General features: G+C 47.6%; 7 protein-coding genes across 17 annotated transcripts in view; 3 read left to right on the top strand and 4 right to left on the bottom strand.

Annotated features, from left to right (window-relative positions):
• The window catches only part of LOC6536644 (trichoplein keratin filament-binding protein), a 29111-nt gene extending 14703 nt beyond the window's left edge, over positions 1 to 14408 (bottom strand). Inside the window, exon 1 of the mRNA XM_015192377.3 lies at positions 14275 to 14408. The gene's annotated coding sequence lies outside the window, so the exon portion shown is untranslated. The remainder of the gene's footprint in view (positions 1 to 14274) is intronic.
• LOC6536642 (nucleoporin NUP159) lies at positions 44 to 14945 on the top strand. Of its 9 annotated transcripts, none has more exons than XM_039376232.1 (9): positions 668 to 745; positions 3464 to 4712; positions 10994 to 11117; positions 11272 to 11361; positions 11658 to 12408; positions 13501 to 13608; positions 13696 to 13958; positions 14014 to 14236; positions 14293 to 14945. In XM_039376232.1, exons 2-9 carry the CDS (start codon positions 3656 to 3658, stop codon positions 14491 to 14493), a joined length of 2817 nt encoding a protein of 938 aa, XP_039232166.1. In that variant the 5' UTR covers positions 668 to 745; positions 3464 to 3655; the 3' UTR covers positions 14494 to 14945. The 9 variants fall into 9 exon arrangements, with proteins under 9 accessions (XP_015047862.1, XP_039232166.1, XP_002097214.1 ...); XM_002097178.3 differs by having other exon boundaries at positions 683 to 745; positions 3461 to 4712; XM_039376233.1 differs by having other exon boundaries at positions 683 to 763.
• On the bottom strand, positions 14852 to 16567 carry LOC6536641 (solute carrier family 35 member G1). Its single transcript, XM_002097177.4, has 2 exons — positions 16330 to 16567; positions 14852 to 16259 (listed from the first exon to the last, which is right to left on the bottom strand). The coding sequence occupies exon 2, from the start codon at positions 16207 to 16209 to the stop codon at positions 15166 to 15168; it is 1044 nt and encodes a 347-aa protein (XP_002097213.1). The 5' UTR covers positions 16210 to 16259; positions 16330 to 16567; the 3' UTR covers positions 14852 to 15165.
• Positions 16568 to 16742: 175 nt separating this feature from the next.
• On the top strand, positions 16743 to 18994 carry LOC6536640 (exonuclease 3'-5' domain-containing protein 2). Its single transcript, XM_002097176.3, has 3 exons — positions 16743 to 17054; positions 17111 to 18238; positions 18509 to 18994. Exons 1-3 carry the CDS (start codon positions 16840 to 16842, stop codon positions 18915 to 18917), a joined length of 1752 nt encoding a protein of 583 aa, XP_002097212.1. The 5' UTR covers positions 16743 to 16839; the 3' UTR covers positions 18918 to 18994.
• LOC6536639 (apyrase) lies at positions 18929 to 20777 on the bottom strand. Its single transcript, XM_002097175.4, has 2 exons — positions 19532 to 20777; positions 18929 to 19477 (listed from the first exon to the last, which is right to left on the bottom strand). The coding sequence occupies exons 1-2, from the start codon at positions 20488 to 20490 to the stop codon at positions 19180 to 19182; spliced, it is 1257 nt and encodes a 418-aa protein (XP_002097211.1). The 5' UTR covers positions 20491 to 20777; the 3' UTR covers positions 18929 to 19179.
• A 148-nt stretch (positions 20778 to 20925) lies between these two features.
• Positions 20926 to 21731, top strand: LOC6536638 (probable ribosome biogenesis protein RLP24). Its single transcript, XM_002097174.4, has 2 exons — positions 20926 to 21089; positions 21160 to 21731. Exons 1-2 carry the CDS (start codon positions 21009 to 21011, stop codon positions 21652 to 21654), a joined length of 576 nt encoding a protein of 191 aa, XP_002097210.1. The 5' UTR covers positions 20926 to 21008; the 3' UTR covers positions 21655 to 21731.
• LOC6536637 (D-aminoacyl-tRNA deacylase) lies at positions 21728 to 22513 on the bottom strand. Of its 3 annotated transcripts, none has more exons than XM_002097173.4 (4): positions 22374 to 22510; positions 22228 to 22318; positions 21927 to 22159; positions 21728 to 21871 (listed from the first exon to the last, which is right to left on the bottom strand). In XM_002097173.4, the coding sequence occupies exons 1-4, from the start codon at positions 22414 to 22416 to the stop codon at positions 21762 to 21764; spliced, it is 477 nt and encodes a 158-aa protein (XP_002097209.1). In that variant the 5' UTR covers positions 22417 to 22510; the 3' UTR covers positions 21728 to 21761. The 3 variants fall into 3 exon arrangements, with proteins under 3 accessions (XP_002097209.1, XP_015047858.1, XP_039232171.1); XM_015192372.3 differs by having other exon boundaries at positions 22224 to 22318; positions 22374 to 22498; XM_039376237.2 differs by lacking the exon at positions 21728 to 21871 and having other exon boundaries at positions 22108 to 22159; positions 22224 to 22318; positions 22374 to 22513.
• Positions 22514 to 22524: the final 11 nt, after the last annotated feature.

Genomic DNA, 22524 nt, shown 5'->3' with positions numbered 1-22524 from the left:
CCGCTCCCCCAAAATGTCAAGCACACACGAGTGAAACGGGGAAGCAACCACTTGGTAGACAATGTAAATATTGAAAGCGATTCGGAGAGCAGTAACGCATTGGGACAGAACGGACCATCGAACAGAAGCACTAATGGGTTTGGACTTTCTAGACGAGTGGTTTTTATCACAGGGTAAGACGCACCACCCACCCACTCACCCACTCCCCCCCGAAAATTAGCTGCGACGCCCACGCCGCCCAAGAAACTTGCGTAATTGTGGTCCATTGAATGCGAGCAGCCTGATAAGAGGCGCCTAATGAGCGGATAGCGGATATCGAAGGGGGTTTGTAAGGCCGAGTGGTATCCTTGGGGGATGGGCCACATAGCCGGCTATTAATAATTCCATCGAACTGCACCTGCCATAAGGTCAATCGAATCCGCCATGCCACCCATACCCCTATACCCCTATACCCACATACCCGCATATCCCCACATCCCGTGCCGAAATCGGAAAAAGATGCTAAAAATATGCCTCTGTCGGTCAACAAAATTTTCATTTCACTTCATTTTGTGCTCACCGAAACGAAGAGATAATGAGCGAAATCCCCCGAGAGCGGAATTCGAAGAGCGAGCGGGAAAATTTTCAAATTTTTCAGCCATCGCCGTGCCGTTGGAAAATGTATGAATTTAGTTTTTGAAACGCCGTCATAGGCACTGTTGCCTTCGCTGCTGAAAATTCACTCCCAGAGTCCGTGCCACTGTCTGTGCGTGTCTGTGTGCCGGTGTGTGTGCCGGTGTGTGTGCGGGTGTGCGTGTGTGTGCTTGCGGTTGTGGTGGTGTGCGGGTGTCTGACCCAACCAGCACACACATGTACAGTTCAAAGAGATATACAACGTCTATAGATATGTATATCTGTGCAATATATAGAGTACAACGACGCGAACGTGCCACGCAAACTGCAGCGAGCGAATGAACCAATTAATACACATAATAAAATCTGAAATGTCTGAAAAATCCGTGAAATATCCAAAAATATAGCACCGCCACAGATTCGTGTACATTTGGGCGGCGAAATGCGCAGAGCTTGCGAAAGCGCTTTGCTTCAGCTCTTGTCACTGGCCAATCGATCTAATAAATCTCTCTGGAGGGGCGTTATGAATGGCCAGTTCCCAAAATATCCGTCCGATATTTTGAGGCACTTTTGTTGACAGGCAATCTTAGGATGAAATATGGCCGGGAATTAGCTGTTAGTTGCCATTCCGAGCACAGTTCCGCGCAACTTTTTGCGTCAAATTAGCCAGTCTCATTAACAATTTTAATTGAAATTGCATTTTTGTTTCGCCTGCTCCTTTACTCGCTTTACTCTCGAATCCTCTGTTGTTTTTTAAATACAGTCGTACTTCCCTATAACTTTCCCTGGTTCCTGTGCATTTAACTGGTTAATGGATCTGATTTACGGATCTAATTACATTGCCAACCAGAGCTGCGAGTGGAAACCGCTTAAAATGCATTTAAAACAAATTGCAACTGGCAGATAGGCATGAAAATAAACGCTTGATAGAGATACATTTGTCGGTTATTCTTGCAATGGAGGGTGGACTGTATTTCTAAGTATAATTTTTATTTGCATGTCATGTTTAATTAACGCCTCCATGCAGGAAAGACCGAGAAAGCGTTCGTCGCTCTGGCCAAAAAATTTGCAATCGCCCCAAACGAGTGGAATGGAAATGAATATGGGGAATGGTGGAGGATGTGGAGGAGGGGATTTTGGCTGGTTTTGGACCAGGCCATGGAATGGCAATGGAATGAAACGAATTCGGATTTCATTCTGACCCCCGAGAGCCCCGTTCTATCCCAAAATTTTTGGCCTTTTTTTGCTCCGTACACCCAGTTTTGTGTACGTTTTTCTGTCTACTTTGTGAAACGAGCCAGTTGAATAAAAACAAAACAAAGTGAATGGATAGAAAAAAAGGCGAAAGACGAAAGCGCCAGAGATATGTATGTTTCCTTTTATTCTTTCGATTTGGTTCCGTTTTGTCTCTCCCAATTGGGTGCTCCTCTCACCGCCAGTGTCTTTCACTTTTTTCCACTTTTTCCACTCTCGGCGGGCACAAAGAACCTAAAATTAAATATTTTCGCCTTTTACATATCGCAGCCAGTGGCAGAGCAAATCGTTTCTGTTATTGTTTTTGTTGCTCTATTCCCATACAGCGCCGTTGTTGTTGCTGTTGCTGCTGCTGTTGTTGTTATAGTTCTTGTTCTTGTTTGTGCTGTTTATTGGAGTGCATATGTACGGACGGACGGACGGACGGACGCACGGACAGACGGACGGATACACACATACGCAGGCGTTTAGCTGGACATTCACGCAGCACAGTGGCGGCCAACATAATAGTGGCCACAGAAAGTTGCTGTGGCAAGCGAGAGGAATGTTTTGCTATCCTTTTGCCCAATTAGAGAGCAGGAAAAGTTGCAAATTGTTGTTTACAATTTTCGCAGGAATGAGGTCATTATAAATACATAGTGAAACGGTAGAAGAAAATCGCGAGGCAAAGAAAACTCTGCAAGAGCGAATAGTTTCCATCTTCTGCACTTTGCTTTATCAGCATAAATTCAAGTTATAACTTCTCTCGACCCTGAGTAATTGATTTAAAATTCATTTGATATGTACACATTTTTCATTCCATCATAATTGGTTTTCATATGAAATAAATATTGGAAATCGCCAGCAAATGGTACAATATGAATGTTTAATAGTTTTCTGAGAAAGTAAACATTCCCATTCTCGTTTAAAAATTGTGTATAGATAATTTGACAAGCTAAAGTCGATAAGGAAACAGAAGTTTAGGTTTAGCATCGATTACTATAAATATCCTGGAATGTAGACATTCGGCTGCAACTGTAGGCGTTTTTGTGAGAGCCTGCAAAAGCATTCCACTCAGTTGGGATTTGTTGATGCATTTGTCCCGGTCCCCATGGCCGACCTCCCCTCATCCTCTTCACATTCCTATTTCCATCTCATTCGGCATCCATGAATGTCCCTGTCCATGACTATGACACAAAGGCCTATATTCTGTCTCTTAGTAGAAACAGCGACATAAACAAGAACAACAGCTAGCAAAGCTAATGAGCGCATTCAGTTAAAAATAAAATTCGAAATGAAACATACCCAAATATACACGAATTGAAATGAATTGAATCGGATTGAAAGTATCTCAAACAGCTGTTGCTCATCGTCGGCAGCGGACCACGAATAAAATTCTCAGCAACAAATTCGCGACGGCAAAAAATACATAAAAATCTATTAGAAAAGAAATACGCGTAAAATAGAATTATCAAGGCGAAGCAAAAAAAAAAATATAACAAAAAAATAAATAGAAAAATAAACGGAAAAAAAGCACGGAAAATCTGAATGAAAGAACTTTTTCGGACAACTTCCCCCGACGGTGCTAATGTGCAAAGTTTTGTGTTTTCATCAGCAGCAACGTTAAGAGAAGCGGGAAAAACAAGCAAAGAATTCACGGCAAATTATTTAAAAAGAGTGTGCGAACAGACGGGCGACGACATCGTGCCCTGGAGAATTTAACAGCAATAACACCGGAAAAAAAATAAACCACCAGAGGGAATAGTCTAGAAAAGTCCGGAGGACCGCAAGCAGTTCAAGCGACTACGAAATGCCGTTTGTGACGCCCCGTGCGGGGACAAGCAGTGCAAGCAGTGCGCCCGGCGGACGGACCACATTCCGTCCGCCATGGGTTAAGGACGACGGCGGCACCACTGCCACCAGCAGCGCCACAAAGCCCACTGCCACACCGTGGGCGAAGAAAACAGCGACGACAACGACCGCCACTCCGACGACCAAGGAAAATGGAGAGAAGTCATCTGCAACCAAGCCAAAGGCAACTGCTACTACCACGGCAGCCGCGAAGAAAACCACGACCACTGAACCGGCCAAGAAGGCGGCAGAGCCTGTAAAGAAATCTTCACTGGCCACGAGCACAACTGCGACCAAGAAGACACCGGAACCTGTAAATACCAAGAAAGCACCGGAGCCAGTCAAGAAAGTGGCGCCCACCGTGGGGCCCAAGAAGCCAGTAGCCACCACTACAGCGCTTAAAAAGAAGAAGGAGCCGACACCACCACCCGAATCCTCCTCCGAGGAAGAAGAGAGCGAGGAGGAGGAGGAGGAAGAGACCGAAGAGGAGACCGAGTCTGAGGAGGAGGAAAGCGAAGAAGAGAGCGAGTCCGAAGAGGAGGAGAGCGAGGAGGAAGAGGACACCACCGTGGACGAGAAGGTGCCCGAGCACGTGAAGAAGGCGGCCCAACTGCGACCCACCACTGTCAACAAGAAGCCGGAACCGGAAAGTGAGTTGAGCCAACGTTTTACCGTGGAGAAACCCAAATTACGCAGCGTGGTGGTCAAGCGGGATAAGTCCTTGAAAAAGATGGCCACCGAGGATGACGACGAGGCCGAGGAGGGCGAAACGGAGGAGGAGCGCGACCGACGGCGCCGTTTTAAATTGGAGAAGCCCAAGCTGCGGCACGTCAAGCGCGAGGAGAAGCCATTGCCCAGCAAGAGCACCGACGACCTGGCCAAAATCCGGCCCGTGCTCAAGAAGGTACCCAAGATCGATGAGCTCCTCAAGGAGCCGAAAGAGGAGCCCAAGCCCGAGTTCACGACCAAGACCCTACGCAAAGCGTCCATTAAGCGCGAGCCGAGCATCAAGAGCGGTAAGTTGTCCGATCCGATACGATCCGATCAGGAGCCAACTCCAGTGATGGAACCTAACCCGATGCCCGACTGGATTAACCCGATTAACCTCTGCGTATGGATCGACTCAACAAGCGCTGTAAATTTCTGCCCCTGCTTCTTTAATGTCTAATTTCTAACCAGGAATGTTTAATTTACGTTGGGGAAGTGGGGTTGGGCTGTGGGGATATATATTTTATATTTTTTCGCTTGCTGCCTTTCCGATTTTCGTCGGCCCTGGCCAAAAGGCAAGGCCACTAGGGGAGCAGCAAACAAAACAAATAATGCGTCACCACGGCGGATGAGCGATATGTGCGAAAAAAATCGCATTGGGGATGGGAACGTGAGAATAATTTCAAAAGATACGATGTGTCACAGTTAAATTATGTTTGGTAAATATTTTTCATAAGGGAAACATTTAGGGTAACAAGCATACAGGGGTTGTACGGGGCGTATGAGTTATATATCTTAATTTTAGTTCAGATTACGTAACTATAAAATATTATAAAACAAATATTCCATTTAGATGTTTTCAAAAATGTGCCTTTTTAATTACACAAAATATTTCGTTAGCATTCAAGTAATCCTTTGCTTAATAAATGCATAATCATTACGCATACGCCATGAAAGCCAACGCCCTTCAATATTTAGTTACTTCCTGAAAGTGAGATTCTTTTTAAAAGGATAGCTTTCGAGCAATATTATAATGTCGAGCACAACAATATCAAGCGGTGATTCGGTGTGCAGTTAAGCAAAAGCAATGGTACTAGTTTGGTCAAGATATCAATGTCCATTGTAGGATTTCATTTCCAACGGGCGATACAGCTTCACGCTGCCATCAATGTCTGTAAGCTGTCGCTCACAAGCATCGCTGTCTGCTCATTTATAAAAACGCAGGAAAATATACGATATGCAAGTGTCTGTATGCAGAAGGCACATACTCGTATAGAAATGAATATGGGAATTTATATACTTGAAATGAATGTGTAAAAAATATTTCATCAAAATGTTTCGCCCCAAACAAAAACCACAAAGCGCACACAGACATGGGACGAGCACAACGGAGGAACAGTGGGAAAAACAAGGCTATAAAGCAATATAAATATCATTTTTTATTTATTAAATTTTAGTGAGTGTTGTGCATTGAGCCGAAAGAGGCGCAAAGTGTTTCCCTGCCTGACTGCAGTTGCGAGTGGGTATTATTTGGGCAACCATCTCGTTTTCCGGGTAGGATCCATCCGCTCGTTCGAAAGGGCGTTCAGCATAACAGCAGAAAAGGTATGCCGGAGCAAATGTTGTCTAATTCCGTATTTATTGCCACACACTCAACTCGAGAAGGTTGTAATTTTGTAATGGACTTTCCTGCCGCGAGGCTGGGCTCAATTTGCGGCAAGGCGGCAGGGGCAAGACATTCAAAAAACAAAGCAACCAAATGTTGCATAAGCATGCTGTCACCTGGCCTCAAAATTGAATTGCAGAAAGCCTGTCCGTGGGCCAGGCCTCCAGGTTTCCCCTGGGGCAGGCAACTAAAATGAAGTGAAAAGCTCGTTAGGATCTGGTGGGGAAATGGGTTGGGTTACGGCAACGGCTACGGCCACGGCTACGTGTGAGGCAGTTAACTTGCCTTTGTCCCCGACCTAATCAGTGGGCAATAACGTGACCGCAAATGCCTCCTAATCTTGACCGACAAACAAAAGGATCGAAGAGGCGGAGACTGGCCAAAGAGGTCACTAAATAAAATGACCAAAAAACGATGTCCGCCAAAAATAAAACAGAGCATCGTTCGTCCTTTTTAAAGCTGTCACCCTATCAAACAGGACAAAAATAACAAAAATAACAAAAAAGGGAGCAGCACAGAAGGACACAAGGAAAAGAGGGCGAAACATTTATTTAATGTGTTCGGGTGAAGTCTTGGGAGGAAGGGTCCAAAGTGGAGTGGGTACTTTTTTATGGTCTAAGACAAAATTCATGATTATTGCTCATTCTGTCAAAACTACAACATAAAATGGAATGTTTTAAAGCCAAATGAGGAATGGCGAGGAGGCACAAGGACACGGCCGGCCAGCATGCTGGTCTCTTAAGTTTCCTGCCCCGAAAAAACTCGCAACTATCGAATGATAAAAGGCAACTTGAACTCGAATTGGAAGTGAATCCTGGAGAGCGGCAAGGGGGGGTCGAGCCGAAAGCAGCCAAAGATATATGGCAATGAGCTTGATAGAGTCTAACTAAATGCGCCATTTATATTCAAATATCCGCCACTAAAAAACAAAACGAAATAAAAGACGGCGCTGGCCGCAAGTTCCCCTCTTAAGAGGCTCGAATGTCTTCAAAGGACAAAAAGCGGCAGGACGAAAAATATTTTCTTTTATTTAAATGAGCCTCATCTCTATGTATCCCTCTGTAGATGCGAGACATGTAACGGCTGCGTCCCATATTTCCTTCCTTCTTCTTTTTTTTATTTTTGGAAAACTCTTAGCTCTCTTTTTTGTTTCTTCGTCGCGTGGTTTGCCAGGGTCAAGCGATGGGTGGTGCGGTGGGTGGTTGGTGGTGGTGGTGCAGAATAGGGTCCAGCCGTCATTAGAAACGTCGACTTTCAATAGGTGAGGGTGATTTTCATTTTGGGTTTTCTGTGTGTGGCCCACCCAGCGAAGCATAAAAGATGATTAGGCTCTTTCAAATTTAGATGTAGCGTGGTCAAAATGACGTAAAAGGAAATGGTTCAAAGCTCAGTGGCACACACACACACATACACATTTGCTAATATTGGCCAATTGCTGTTGGCCATAATTATACTGGGCGACAATGAAATGGTTGACTGCATAATTGGATTAGTGTCCCCCAAACGACGCCACAACAAATCCAAATTGAAATTGAATTTTCTAATTGGACTTAAGGCTCGTCTCCGGAGGCACAAAGGAAATTAAATGAAGATTACCGCCTAGCGGAAACGGCAAAAGTGTTCGGTAAACAAAGAAAGCTCTAAAATAAAATGATATCTAACTTATAAAGAGGTTATACAAATGCTACAAAATAAAGCAGAATTACCCTTGGATTAGGAAACCTTGGAAATAGAAGTACGCTTTGAAATCTAAATCAACAAACTTGAGCAGATTATATTTTGGGGTTACTAATGATTGTAAAAGCAAAACATTACAGAGTTCAAAACCTAAGCTGATTCAAAAACTCTAAAACATTTAAAATGTACATCGAAAAGAGGAAAATGTACTTGGTTTTGGGGTAAAATCATAGAGAAACGCTTGGAATTTTACGGTGAAACAACTGCATCATTTCCAAGCTAATCGGGCTCCAAATAGTTTACAAAAAGCCCCATGTAATCCCTGTTAGCCCCTTCGCACAGCGTTCTGGCCAAGGCAAAACGCTAATCATACGGGGGAGCTTTGGGGAAACGACTCCCTGCCATTCTGCGCCATGAAATATATGAGCTGGCTGAGCGGTGCTTCATCATGCCCCGGCAGACAATGAATGAGCACAGCCTGGAAGCTGGGAAACTGGGAAGCTGGGAAGTCACTCATCGGGCGGCTGGCAGCAGTCCATGACCAGGACTCCACTTCTCAGGAACCAGTCACCAGCCACCAGCCACCAGCAAGTAGTAACCAGTAACCAGTAAGATTCCCCTTTCCCACTCCAGTTAGCTGGGACTTGCCAGTTTTTGAAGACTCGACACTCCACACTCCTCCGTCTTGATTCAATGACAACGGCAACATTTGTGCATGCATAGAATATTCCGCTGATGATAACACAATGAGCCAGGAGGAGGGCGCTTTATGAGGAGGATGCCACACTGCCATGCCACACCGAGAGTGAGTTCGCAAAATTTATGTTTACATACCCCGCTATTCATTCTGCGACGTCGTAAGTGCGGGCTTTGCGGTATATTAAGTGGGTAGCCTCAGCTCGGAGCTCCGAGAAGCAGGACCTCCTGCTCTTCATCTTCAGTGGCAGTGCTTGCTTTTTATTTAAATAAGAAATAATTTTGTCGACATGAATGAATGAAGACTTTTATCTGCCCGGCACCCTTCCCTCGTTTCAGTTCGCGTGATGTTGTTGTGCTTTCTTTTGTTTCTTGCCCGCTTCCACTTTTGTTTGCCACTGATTTAGGATAACTGCCAGGGGTTCGAAGGCGGGTTTAGTGGTTAAGGGGAGAGCTTTTGTCCATAAATTACTAAACCGAATTGAGCGCAACTCACGCTCACTAAACGCGTCCTCAATTGGCTGTCCAAAAGTTGACCACGTATTTTAATCAGAGCCCCCACCAGTCCCCTCAGAAGCAGTTCATTAACATGCAGACATGGGGGAATGGAATTGGGGAAAATTCATGAGCAGCAGCAGGATCGGTAGCTTGAGGTAACGGAGCTCTAGACAATAATCAAGTTGGTCGTTCGCTCTGATTTTATTCAGCAAAGTAACACGAGTTCGGATTAGTTTCATTACCTCTCCAGTTTCGCCAAGTTATCCACCTCTTTTTCGCTCAGGTTGAAGGGGGTTTCGGAAAGTATTTCGGATACTAATGCACCGCAAAAGGCAGCCAACCACTTAAAGATTAAGTGCAGATCCAGCCAGGCGCAACCGAGAAACCGAAAAAGCGAAAAACCGAAAAAGGAGAAGGCAGACTGAACCGGAGCTCAGACAAAGGATAAAGCTCGGGGTGGCCTTGGTAACACACCCACCCACCCATAAAGAATCCAATCTCCTGCCCCCTGCCCTTGCCACTGCTTCCTGCCAGGACTCACTCAAACAAAGCTAATTAACAGATTTGTCAGCTTTTCATCACTTGGTGGTGCCTTCATTGTTTTCCTCTTCTTTTTGTTGTTTGACTTTTACACTTTTGAACAACAGGCCGAAAGGAAAAAAGCATGAAGGAATGCAAAGCATTCGATAAAAAATTATGAAAGAAAATCATTTTGATGCACGCCTGTGTGTGAGTCAGAAAGAAATCGAAAGTGGCCAACTTTTTCAATTGTTAATTACGAGGCCAAGTAGCGAGGACGGTCTCGACTTGCGAGCGATTGGTGGGCACACGGGGCAAACGGGAGGTCGCCGGATCAGAGGCATTACATCGCCAAGTGAAGATTGTTAGGCGAACAATTTAAGCGGAAATTTATTAGAAACAGCTGGCTGCAAGGGGTCTCGCACACACTGCCAATCCTAATTGGCCTCGTTAACAGAACACCAAGACGAACACGAATAAGAAATAAAGTGAAGGCGGAAAAAGGTCCCAGCCAGAAGAGTTTAAACTAACTTAAAACCCAGGCTAGTGAGTGCGGCAGCCAGTCGAGCGAAACCCGACAAAGTAAAAAATGCAATCAAAGTTTTGTGCCACCCGCCTTGGTGCCACCGCCGGCCGCCCCCAGTGAGCCGAATTGAATGGTGTTAAGGCAATAAAACACCATCAAAGCCAGGTCCACGTTCCAGGACAAGACAGCGCCGGGGGAGGAGGACTAGGACGAGGACGAGGTTGTGGCGGTGGCGGAGGCCGAAGCGGAGGCAGGCACTAACTTTTCAATCTCTGCTGCAACTTCCGACAGAGACAGCCATGTGTCTAGGCTCCCACCCTATTAGGTGCCCCCTACACCAGGCGAAACTTCAGATAAACAGACTATAAGCCTTTTCCATTCATATTGTGTTTAGCTGAAAGCGGAAATGATAAACTGACATCTTCCAAGACACTGGGCAATTCTTAAAATAAATTCTTTAAAACATATAATCCAGCTGACAAAGTAGTTTGCAGAGAAAATGTTAGAAATGCCTAGGATTGACATTAAAGTAATTTAATAGCTGCTATTTTTCTAAAAGCGTAGTTTAAAAGTTGAAATATATGTTAACCAATACCATTGGGGCATTGGTAGAGACAGAACCTTTTAGGAAGCCCGAAGAGGAATAAATAACCATTAATGTTTAAAGTGTAAACCCATCCATTCTCTTTGCCCTCTATTGATATGTATGGTGCAACTTTGCTCGCAAAGCACTGCTAAATAGTGGGGTGGCAAATGCTCCGGCGGGTGGACTAAGGAACCCCGCGGGAGCCGAAAGCACAACAAACAACTGACACAAATTGCAAACTCATTAAATTAAAATTATATTTAATAACCGCGAGTGCACGCAGCGCCCGGCGATTTGCTCTAATGCCCAACGACCAAACCTCGCGCCCACTTGCACCACTTGCAGCGAGTGCCTCCACCCAACATTCTGGCAGAGAATAACCGCCACCCACTTGGGTGCATTCCGTGTTTTATTGTTGCAGTTCCCGCCCCGCCGCCGCTGCCCTCGCTGGTGCCCAAGGCCCCGCCACCGCCGCCCCCGCCCCTAGCCCCCGGCGAGAAGAGAGTGCTCAGCAGCACACAGAAGGAGACCCTCGAGAAGCTCAGGTGAGTGGAAGGCCCGACGACTGACCCCTGACCCCTGACCTCCTGCAGACCCAGCAAACCCAGCAGCCATTGCAGCCCCAAATATCCTGCATCGGGATAGCTTTTCCCTTTAAGGCACAGGATGGCCATAATTCCGATTCGCTTCGATTCGCAGGACTCGACCCCGAAGGCGCCCCGACTGGTCCGAGATGATGAAGGAGGTGGAGAGCGGCAAGAAGCTGCGCCATGTGGCCTGCAACGATAGGTGAGTGGTGTCCGCATGCTGTGCAGTAATTACCGATTGCAATACTCCCGATAATTAAAAATGGAATGGAAACCGAAGTTATTTAAAACCACAAAAGTACGTTGAGCTATTTGCTGTGCTAACGCCACTTTACCCGTCGAATGTTAATGACTTTTGCTTAAAGCTTAATTTAAAACTGGATGAGCTCTTAAACCTTTGTGCACAAGTTTAAGCAACCAAATAGGAATAACTCTGCACAAAAGTGCAAATAAATATTGTTCTGGAAATTTCTATTATAACAATACAAATTTCTAAAGATCTCAGCCCATCCTGACGTGCAAGTCGATAACCAAGCTGGACGACAAGTTCATCTACGAGACGGAGAAGGGCAACTCGCACAACAAGCTGCTCAAGCAGATCCAGGGCGGCATCAAGTTGAAGCCAACCAAGACCAACGATCGCAGCAAGCCGGTGCTAGACGGTCTGCGCAAGTTCCGCCGACAGATGACCATCGAGGAGCAGCTGCAGAAGTCGCAGTCCAAGATCAACATGCTCAGCGAGGCGCCCAGCAGCCATGCGCTCGGACCGGGCAGTGCCACGGCCTTGGGAGCCGGCGGATCACGGCCCAGCATCGTATCGGCCATGTCCATCGACGAGGAGAGTCCCGACGAGCTGGATGACATCGACAAGATCCGCGACGATCTGCAGAGCACCAAACAAATGCTGGCTCTGGAACTGCGCAACCGCGAGGCGCAGGATCGCGAGAACAAGAAGCTGCTGGCCAAAATTCGCACCCTAGAGACCGAACTGGAACGCGAGAAATCACGCGAAAAGAATCTCGAGTACGGATCCAATGTGATTGTGGCCACCATGGATCCCACGCCCACCGCCGAACAGACCTACGTTAACTCTCTAAAGCGCGAAGTGGAGGACGCACGCAAGGTGTCCAAGGAGGTGGAGCAGAACTATCAGAGCACCGCCGAGCAGCTGGTGGAGGCCAAGACGGAGATCGAGGAGCAGCGCCGCCAGATTCAGTTGCTCGAGCGCAAGTTGGCAGCAGCTCTACAGGTAAGTCATGTTGGAGATCGGGTTTGGCACCAAAGTTTTGGGATTCTGCTGAAAGTGTTGTCAGTTGAGACTAGGATTACGGATTACAACCAATTGAGTTCAATGTTCGTGTACAGTTAACATAACTATCTCCAAGGGTATGCCAAGCATCGGACTCGGAAGCTAGTCCTTCTTTCTTGTTTTTAGTGTCGCCGGCGTCGCCTCGCTGCGTCCGCTGAGGGCGGCAAGTAGACGGGAGCAGCTAACGAAGCCACCGCAATCCGTAGACTCCGCCTTAGATCCCTAGTAGTACTGTAGCCCTAGTAGCCACTGTAGCCAGAGAAACAGATCAGCTGACAACACTTGACACAATTGTGGGATGGGTCTGGGATTGGATTACCCGGGGGCACACCTTGTTCATCACCAAGAACTTACTTATTCGTGCGTAAATACCTGCTTAAATACGGTTTGCATACGAGTCTGAAGATCCAATCAAAAAAATCCGAAAAAAGAAATCTGATTGAATGCAGTATACAACATGATGTAGAGACGGAATCAGACAAACTGAATATTAAAATAATTCACAAAAGGCAACCGAAAAATGAAATTCGAAACTGACCATGTTTTATCAAAGCTCAATTTGTATTTCATGTCGGAAGCCATACTTCATACTTTTCAAAGATGGTTCATCCCTTACCTATGCTATCTGTTTGCTGACACACATTTCCATACAAAAAAAAAAAAAAACTTTCTGGGAAAAGCTCAAGTGTTCAAGAATTTTTCTTTAGTCCAATGGTGGACTTGGCCATGCCATGTTAAACATTCAAATATTCCTTCTTAAATTAAACATTCTAACGAAATAAAATGGGAGTTTCATATGAACAATGCCCAAAAATCTCATGTGTAGACGACCTTAAACTCCAACTGCCGGACGCATGAAAGACTCCCGCATGAAAGACTCCCGCATCCCGCTTCTCGCTTCCGCCCAGACTCAAGCGGTGTTATGACCCGTCTAGGACACGTCCGGTCGCAATTCTTTTCCACCTGGAAGCTTTGCTCTTGCACTCCGCGCAACAACTAACCGATTAACCCGTTCACGCTCTCTTGCAAAAGGCGACACCAAGCACTAACAGACCGCACATTAGTAATTGCTTTGCTTACGACGACGACGACTACGACGATTGCTTCCACTACGACCACTACCATGCAGCACGGCACCAGGTAAAGTCAGGCCCTGGTCGAGGATGCCCTCACTAATCCACTCACTAATCTGTGTATCCCTTCTTTCCCGTTTTCCTGCGAATGCAGGGCGGTGGATCCTTAGACGGGTCGCGTCGACCCAGCGATGCCAATTTCGGAAGGGATAGCTCGCCGGAACTGGAGCCTGAGGTCAGCGAAAGCGATCCTGATGAGCCGGAGGAGAAGAAGGTGGAGCGCAGGGAGCGTCGCTCTGGCAAGGAGCTGAAGATCCTGCGCAGCAAGCTCACCAAGCTGAAGGTCAAGGAGGAGGCGGCCAAGAAGGAGAAGGACGCCCTTAAGCAAGCCATGAAGAAGAACCAGGGGATCCTCAAGTGAGTACAAACTGAGTACAAGTGGTTTTAAGCTGTAAACAACTGATATTGCCAGGGAGGAGAACAAGAAGTTCAAGAAGCTGGAGAAGGAGGTGCAGAAGATGGCTGCCTCCATGAAGCTGGACGAGGACGATGTGGACGGCGAGGAGAAGGACGAGGACGAGGAGGAGGCCGAGGAGGAGCACGCCAGCGAGGAGGAGGAGGAATCCGACGACGAGTCCGATGAGTCCGAATCGGAGGAAAGTGAAGCGGAGACGGGCAGCGAGTCCGAGCCAGAGGTAGGCACCGGGAATTGTAAACTATTCAGGCAGCTCACCTGTTTTATGTTCCGCAGGACTCGCCCAACTCCGCGAAGAAGGCGAATGTGGAGCCGCGGGTGAAGAAGCACGAGAGCCGATTCGCGGCGATGAAGAAGTGCAATGTGCTGCTCCAGGCGAACGTCGACAATTTGCAGGATCAAATTGTGCAGGTGCGATCGCGGGCCACCAATCTGCAGGACGAACTGGACGCGGTTATTGCCGATTTGGGCTTTTAGTCCTTCAGCTTGTCTTCCGTTTCTGTTTCCGTTCCTTGCTCTGTTTTTTTCGAGTGTGTGTGCTTCGAGAATATAAACATAAACAATAATAAACAAACAAACGAAAAACTAGTGGTGAAAGTAAAATTAATTCTGCAATCGATGTATCGGTTTCGCGCCGTCTACACTCTACATGTCGCTGATTATTTACAATGTAACGTAAAATGTGGGCTTGCTGTAAATTTTTAAATTTGATAAAACATTTTTATTCATTTTTATAATTTATTAAACAAAAAATATAAATAATCATTTAAAATTTGGTGTGTAGAAACCTATAACGGCGGCAAAAGCGCAAAGTTGAAACTCAAATTATAACTGATTTCTATTTTACTCATAAGTTGTATTTATTATCGTATTTTAAGCATGTATAACAATGTACAAAACAACAAATCGGCGAAATTGGCTAAACTAAACACGCACTACGAGTATTTACTTATGAGTGGAGTGGATATCACGCGTCCCTTCTTATATATTTTGATTAATCTACGATCTGAGCCTTGATATAAGTAGAGTCTACGATGAATGAACTGGGCTGTTTGCCGGCCACTGATGCTGGCCGGGATTGGGTGAGAACGATGTCAAGACGGGGGAGAAACCGCGAACTTCTTTAGTTAAAACACCTGTATGACCACTTCATTCCAGCAGGATGAGCCTGAATCGCTTCCTCAGCGACGACTCGCGTGGCAGGGTACCTGCCCACTTCTTCAGCGCAGTCAGAACTACGGATCCCATCACCATCACGGCACCCACCAACGAGTACGCGGTGGGAGTCTCGCCGAAGAAGAGCATCTGCCAGATGAAGGCGAAGACGATGTCGGCGCAGCGAGCAATGGCGACTGGTCCGGCCTGCTCGATCTGCAAGGATAGAGTGAGCAGGATCTGGCCCAGGAAGCTGAACACGCCCAGTACAACGACCAGCCAGCGATCCCGTCCGCAGCTGGGCCAGCACACAGCTCCAATGGATCCGCAAACGATCAGCGTGTAGACCAGAGCGATGGTACCGAAATTCGTCATAATTACGGAGAAGTGCAGGTTCTTGAGCGCCCGCAGCAGGATGTACACATTGGCTCCGAAGAGTGTGGATGATATGGCGGCCACAGGGCCCCAGATGTCGTACGTTTTCCCAGCAATATCCTCACTCTCCGCGGTCTCTCCGAATACGAAGGGTGGCCGCGTGATCAGGACCACACCGACCAATGTCAAGTTGATGGTCAGCACATTGAACAGCGTGCACGGCTCCTTGAGGAAGGCACGCGCAAAAATGGCGACGAAAACGGGCGTGGAGAAGATGATGACACTCGCATCCGCCAGGGGCATGTGTCGGAAGGCATAGAAGCTGAGCATCAGACCCGTTGTGCCCATGAAGCAGCGCAGCAGCAGTATCACCCGTTTGCCCTCCGGAAACACCGGCTGTCGGGTGTATATCAGGATGGGAAGTGCCGGCAGCAGGACACCAACGAATCGAAACGAGGCCAGCTCCATGGGGTTCACGTCCACCAGTCCCTTCACAATCACCGAGCACAGGGAGAAAAACAGCGAGGAGAGCGTGGCCAGCAGGATGCCCAAGTAGGGACAATCGGCGCCCAATCGACGCTGCAGGCGCTCCAGCCATCGGGGGGCGGGATCTGGGGGCGGGGGGCCCTCCTGGAACTGCTGCAGCTCCAGGTTTTCCGGCATTCTGGGGGTTTCTTTCTACAGTTTCTGAATTCCTTCAAAGTTTCAGCATCCTGCAAAAGAATCAGCATAAGTTTGCGTGAAAGTGTGTGTATGATTGTGGGGTGTATAACGGAGTCCAACCTGCTCTGAAAAATCGATTTTTTCGACTGCCTTCCTTATTTACGCGCTGTATCGCTCTCTGCTGCTCCCTTTTTCGCAGTTTTCACTTGCACATCGTTTCCCCGCCGCCCGTTTCACTGAGTTTTATTCATTGTTTTCACGCGCAGACTGCGTTTAATTAAACATTTTAAATCTTTTCGCGAACGCAGATTTCGGAAAACCCTGTGGACCAGAGTTGCCAGCCCGAACTTCCTTTATGCAGCCTATAATGCCACCCTTTTAAATTGTGATACACGCTTCTAACGGGTTTTTTCGATTTATTTTACTCACTTTTGAAGGTTGTAAAAAATGGTTGTGCTAAAATTTTGTTAAACCTGAATTAATTATAATTTACCTATTTACTTAATTGTGGCGTAGCACATTCAAATTACTGTTACAAATATTCCAGCATGTTTTTAGACCGGCTTTACAAATTGTGAAAACTAAGTTGGCAGGCCAGTCAATCAGCTGGTTAACTCCGAAAGGAAAACAATGACTCGGGAATCGGCAGTCGCCACCAACAGAAAATGGGCGATTCTGGCCGCAGGAGTAGGCTTGGTATACGTTCTGGTGCGGCACAGGCAGAGGCTGCTGGGTCCACTGCGTCGCGTGTGGTCCATCGGCAGTCTGGTGCCTCAGCGACACATAGAAGTGGTCAACTCCGTTCAGGATCCTGCCACGCAATGGGTTTTGAATGAACTGAAGAAGTAAGTAGAAATAACTTTTATTTCACAACAATGGAAATTCACATTCTGCTCCTTAGTCACTGCCAGACTTTTAAAGTCCTCGGATTCGACTGCGAGTGGATCACCGTGGGCGGCAGCCGCAGGCCAGTGGCCTTGCTCCAATTGAGCTCCCACCGGGGTCTATGTGCCTTATTTCGCCTGTGCCATATGAAACAAATACCCAAGGACCTGCGGGACCTTCTCGAAGACGATGCCGTAATCAAAGTGGGCGTGGCACCCCAGGAGGATGCCATCAAACTCTCTCATGACTATGGAGTGGGTGTGGCCAGCACATTAGATCTGCGATTCCTCTGCGTAATGGCAGGTCACAAGCCCGAAGGACTGGGAAAGCTTTCCAAAACTCATCTGAACTATACACTGGACAAGCACTGGCGCCTGGCCTGCTCCAACTGGGAGGCCAAGAATTTGGAGCCAAAACAGCTTGATTATGCTGCCAACGATGCACTTATGGCGGTGGCCATTTATCAGAAGCTGTGCAGGGATCTGCAACCAAAATACTTCTGGCAACGAGTCCAACTGGACGACCATAGCTTGCGCAACAAATTCGAACCCTTCCTCGACGTGGACTTTACGAAAGGTTTTTCACTCAACCCAACCGGCGGTGGAGTGACTCATTCGAAAGGCTCAACCCAATTGAAAAACAATAATTGGCTGTCCAAAAAGCAACCATACCGGCAAATGGCTACCCGAACCAAGGATTTCTACGACAACTGCCTGCTGCAGGCGCCCGACGGCGAACTCCTGTGCACCATTGACAGGCGCAAGGCGTCCTGGTATCTCAGCCAAAATCTGGGCACTCTTATAAACGAAGAGCCCTTTACCGTGCGCCTTAACTTCGAACCAGCGGGTCGAGCGGTGGGAGATGTGGGCCGCTACTATCAAACTCCCAAGGAAAACCAGTGCGTGGTGTGCGGTGACCGGGATGCCTACATTCGAAAGAACGTAGTACCGCGGGAATACAGGAAGCACTTCCCGCTGGTCATGAAATCTCACACCTCCCACGATGTGCTGCTCCTGTGCCCCACCTGCCACCAGCTGAGCAACATCTCGGATCTACGGGTTCGTAGTAAACTGGCCGACCAGTGCGAAGCTCCTTTTAAGCATGAAGACGGATCCGTCAAGTTCCACGATGATCCGCAGCTCAAGTAAGTACTCAAGATTTTTGGGTAAATATAAGAGCTTTCATTTTAACTCAGTTACAAGTTCACAACCATATTTAAGCTAATTGGAGTAAGGAAAGGTAATGTAGAATTCCTTATCAATGATCTTTGCAGACATATTTTTTCTTCTTTGTAGCACCTTTCTTCTTAAACATTTCTGATAATGAAATGAACAGTATTACTTTAATCAGTGTCCATACCTTAATACATAGAGTTCTCACTGAGTCGATGATAATGTTTTTCCTTTACTTTCAGACGCGTCCAATCCGCTGGCAAGGCCCTACTTCACCATGGCGCGAAAATACCCGCTGCTAAGAAGGCTGAAATGCAGCAAACCCTCCTAGACTATTACACCGATCAAACGGACATCACTGAAGAGCTCCTGCAGCAAGCAGCCAATGTGGAATACCGTGTGGAGAACACCGACTACTGTCAGCATGGCGAGCGGGTAGTGCAGCAATATCGCGATAAATTCGGCGGCCTTGTGGAGCTGGAGCGCTTGTGGCGGGAGCACTTTCTGCACACCATGCAACCGCGCTTTCTGCCCGAACTCTGGAACGTCAACCACAACGCCGATCGACTGGAGGTTCGCGCCAGCGAAGGACGCGTCGATAAAGCCGATCTTCTAGTGGCCGGCTTGGATGCAAAGGTTAAAGAAATATGACGCAGGACATCTCTGAGTTTGCCACCGGCTTTGTACGTTTTATATTTCAATTTCAATAAAAATAAACTAAAATTTGATTTGTGCTATGGTACAAGACAGGACAAGGAGTCACGGTTCATGAGGCAGATGAGCATCTCTGGACTAACCTAGGTGACTATAAATATAAAGCTTACCGTATGGGACAATAATACATTATGTACACGCTTAAAACTGAAGCACCTGGATCGAAGCAGAGTGGAGTGTCGTGGCGTGGAATGGCGAGCTAAATAAACTCAAATCCCTCATACTTGTAATCCGTCTCGATCCGCATCTCAGGCAGCAGCGTCTTGCCCGTAATGTCGAAGGCTGTGATAAAGGTGGCCGTCTTGCCATTCAGCTCCTCCGACTTCAAAGCCACGATTATTGAGTCATCGGTGCCGGGCAAGAACTTAAAACTGGAGAAGCCGTGCGTGGGCATGGTGTTTTCACTGTCGAGTCGTACAGTCTCTACGTTGGTGAAGCTTTCGTCGGCGGAGACAAGGAGATTGCAACCCATGTGCTCGTCCTTGGTTTCGTTGTATCTTTCAAAAATAGATAGATAAGTAATGGCATTAAAGGTTAAAACGCATACCTACTTCTCTTTAGAACATCGCCTAGGCAGAAAAAACCAGCGATGTCTCTCCTCTGACCAAGTTCCACTCTCGTGGATCATGTAGCCCGGCCAGGATATTTGCATCGACTGCAGGCGCAACTGCTTGAAGTTGTCCACCCAATTCAGCGACCTCACCTCTCCGGACGGAGTTATGGCCTTTACGTACATGGGGTTGTGGTTCTCGAAATCGCCCGCACTGGTCGTCCACTCCTTGCCCATGGAGCCCACATATAACGTTTGCTCTTTAACTGTGGCCCATTCGGCCTTGAAGCCCTTGGCGCTGTTTCCGTCTCCATCCAGCAGGATCACCCAAGGAATGGGCTTGTCATTTACAATTTCGTACACCAAACCCGTGCGGTCGTCGAAGCTGAGTAGGCGCCCGTTAAATGTTACCAGCTCTGAGAGCTCCATTCCGCGGCCTTTAAGGGCAAATGCAGATTCCAGGGCTGTAGGCGCGCCGTCGTCCCAGCTAATCTGGATCTCTGACCTGGCCATCGTGTAGGTAAGGTAGCCCTTCTTTAGGTAGCTACGCCACACACTGCTCCCATCACCCTTGGTCACCTTGGAGTTTGTGTCCAGGTCGGCAATCATTGCTATCCGGTAGTTTATGACACCGCCACGCAGCACCATAGGCGGTGTGAGCGGATATGTGGCATTGTAGGCATGGACCACCGCACCATTGTCCAGACTTCGGACACCTGTAAGGCTCCGTCGCAGCCAGTAGCCGTCGGAGGAGGAGTGCGATCCCTGGCGCGCAAAGTAGAAGAGCAGGACGAGTACGACGGCGCAAACGATCAACAGGGCGAAGTGATAGTTAAAGCGCACCGTCCTATTCCCGATCCGGTACGTGGGCGTCCGCAGGGCCGACCGCCAGTCGCGCATGTACATGGCGCGCGGCGAGTGTTCTGCGTGTTCCCGGTACGCGAAGGCAGGGCTCTGCATCTGGTCGCACGTCAGCAAGATCTCGTTCTCGGTGATGTGTCCGATTTTCTGGGTCTGCTCGGTTTGTTTGGATGCTGGCGGTGTGACCAGTGCAGCAGCGGGCTATCAGCTGGCGCAACAGCTGATGCGAACGATGTTAGCGGAGAATAGGTACTTAGAAGCAATTTAAACTAATGTAAACATATTGGGAAAGACATAATTTTGGGAAAAACCCGGAGTTAATTACAATTTAAATAACTTAATTCCAAAGCAACAATACATCTCTCAGATCGCTTAATACCCTACTGTGACTTTAATTTTCATATTTCAAACCAACTAGTCAGTACTTCTTGGATATATAAGTTTTTGGCTACTTCTAGCTATTTTCAATGTTTTGTAGCGTTATCGATAAGCAGTGACCCTCTGGTCACACTGCCTGGTACCGATATATTTTCATCTCTCTTCTTCTTCAGCAGCACACGTGCTAGCTGCTTGCGCTTTTGTTTTTTTTCGCAAATTATTCGTCGTAATTTGCGAAAATGCGCATTGAAACGTGCTTTTTTTGCTCCAGCAAGATATACCCAGGCCACGGGGTGAATTTCGTGCGAAATGACTGCAAGGTAGGAACGATTAACTGTCCTGTTTACATGTGCTCCAATGTTTATATTGTTTCACCTTTTTCCGTCGTAGATCTTCAAATTCTGCCGAGGCAAGTGCCACAAGGCCTTTAAGCGAAAGAAGAATCCCCGCAAGGTTGGATGGACGAAGGCGCACCGCAAAGCCGCCGGCAAGGAGCTGGCCATCGATCCCAGTTTCGAGTTCGAGAAGCGCCGCAACGTGCCCATCAAATACAGCCGCGAGACCTGGCAGAGGGCTCTGGAGGCCATCAAGCGTGTGACGGAGATCAAGGAGAAACGCACCAGCCACTTCGTCATGGAGCGTCTGCGCAAGGGTCGCGAGATCGAGATACAGATGGACGTCAAGGACGTGCAGCGCAACATGTCCCTGATTCGCTCTCCAGCCGCCGGCCTGAAGGAACGACGTGCCAAGGAGGCGGCGGAAGAGGCCGCCCTCATGGAAGAGGATCTGCCCGAGGAGAAGATCACCTACGTGGATGCACGCGAACTCGAGAAGAAGCTCGAGGAGGGACTGGGTATCGAGGATCTGGAGATGTTAGAAGCCTAAGGACGAGTACGCTGATTTTTTCTAGGTTTAAGTTGCTGCTAAATAATACACTTATTAAAAACCCCGTGGTACATAAATGTTGTCTATGGTCTTTGTATATTTGCGAATCACTTGTCCACTTCCCTGTCGGCATCCTTTTGCTCGGGGGACTCCAAATTAATGGTCACGGGTCCATCGTTTTCTATATGCACCTGCATGTATGCTCCGAACTTGCCGTCTGTTAGAGTGAGTGGGATTAACATATGACCAGCTGGATTGTTTCCATAACCCACCTTTAATCTTGCTGCTGTCGTAGGATTGACCCAGTCGATCCAAGAAGTGATTGTACAATTCCTGCGCCTCCTCGCCCTTCATGGCAGCCGAGAAGTCTGGTTTGTTGCCCTTAAGGCGGTGATAAAGTGTAAACTGCGAGACGCACAGCAGTTCCAGGTTCAGATCCTTGACGGACTTTTGCCAACGCTTGCCCTCCTCCTCAAACAAACGGAGTGCCAAAATTTTCCGGACACTTAAATGGTGAGCGGTGTTAGGTGGTCTAGAACTACGATGGTTATCATCAGAGTGGAATTTACCTACAGATACTCAACATCCTTGGCGGTATCGCTGGCCTTGATCCCCACCAGCACGCAGAGACCTGGTCCAACGGAGGACACCAGCTCATCCAGCACTAGGGGAGCAGTATAAGACTATAGCAAATATGGAAACTACTTGATCCTGCATACCCGTCACTTTGGCCGCCTTAACCCTTTGTATGACCGCCCGCATTGCTTGATTTTTATATTTATTTACAACTTATATTGGTCTATTGCAGTGCTGGTAAATCTGTCACGTGCAGTGTTGATAGCCGCCCAAAGAATTCAAAAATAGCGCGCG

This window comes from Drosophila yakuba, chromosome 3R (assembly GCF_016746365.2).
Source record: "Drosophila yakuba strain Tai18E2 chromosome 3R, Prin_Dyak_Tai18E2_2.1, whole genome shotgun sequence".
In the NCBI taxonomy this organism is placed as follows: domain Eukaryota; kingdom Metazoa; phylum Arthropoda; class Insecta; order Diptera; family Drosophilidae; genus Drosophila; species Drosophila yakuba.
Note: the sequence above shows the minus strand (reverse complement) of the source record. Positions and strands in the feature narration are given on the sequence as shown.

Coding starts and splice junctions, on each gene's coding strand:
- LOC6536642 (XM_039376232.1), top strand. CDS start 3,656: ATGCCGTTTGTGACGCCCCGTGCGGGGACAAGCAGTGCAAGCAGTGCG. Junction 11,118..11,271: donor GAGACCCTCGAGAAGCTCAG/GTGAGTGGAAGG, acceptor TTCGATTCGCAG/GACTCGACCCCGAAGGCGCC. Junction 13,609..13,695: donor ACCATGCAGCACGGCACCAG/GTAAAGTCAGGC, acceptor CTGCGAATGCAG/GGCGGTGGATCCTTAGACGG.
- LOC6536641 (XM_002097177.4), bottom strand. CDS start 16,209: ATGCCGGAAAACCTGGAGCTGCAGCAGTTCCAGGAGGGCCCCCCGCCC.
- LOC6536640 (XM_002097176.3), top strand. CDS start 16,840: ATGACTCGGGAATCGGCAGTCGCCACCAACAGAAAATGGGCGATTCTG. Junction 17,055..17,110: donor GTTTTGAATGAACTGAAGAA/GTAAGTAGAAAT, acceptor TCTGCTCCTTAG/TCACTGCCAGACTTTTAAAG. Junction 18,239..18,508: donor CACGATGATCCGCAGCTCAA/GTAAGTACTCAA, acceptor CTTTACTTTCAG/ACGCGTCCAATCCGCTGGCA.
- LOC6536639 (XM_002097175.4), bottom strand. CDS start 20,490: ATGCAGAGCCCTGCCTTCGCGTACCGGGAACACGCAGAACACTCGCCG. Junction 19,478..19,531: donor AGGCGATGTTCTAAAGAGAA/GTAGGTATGCGT, acceptor TATTTTTGAAAG/ATACAACGAAACCAAGGACG.
- LOC6536638 (XM_002097174.4), top strand. CDS start 21,009: ATGCGCATTGAAACGTGCTTTTTTTGCTCCAGCAAGATATACCCAGGC. Junction 21,090..21,159: donor TCGTGCGAAATGACTGCAAG/GTAGGAACGATT, acceptor TTTCCGTCGTAG/ATCTTCAAATTCTGCCGAGG.
- LOC6536637 (XM_002097173.4), bottom strand. CDS start 22,416: ATGCGGGCGGTCATACAAAGGGTTAAGGCGGCCAAAGTGACGG. Junction 22,319..22,373: donor TAAGGCGGCCAAAGTGACGG/GTATGCAGGATC, acceptor CTGCTCCCCTAG/TGCTGGATGAGCTGGTGTCC. Junction 21,872..21,926: donor CGACAGCAGCAAGATTAAAG/GTGGGTTATGGA, acceptor TCACTCTAACAG/ACGGCAAGTTCGGAGCATAC.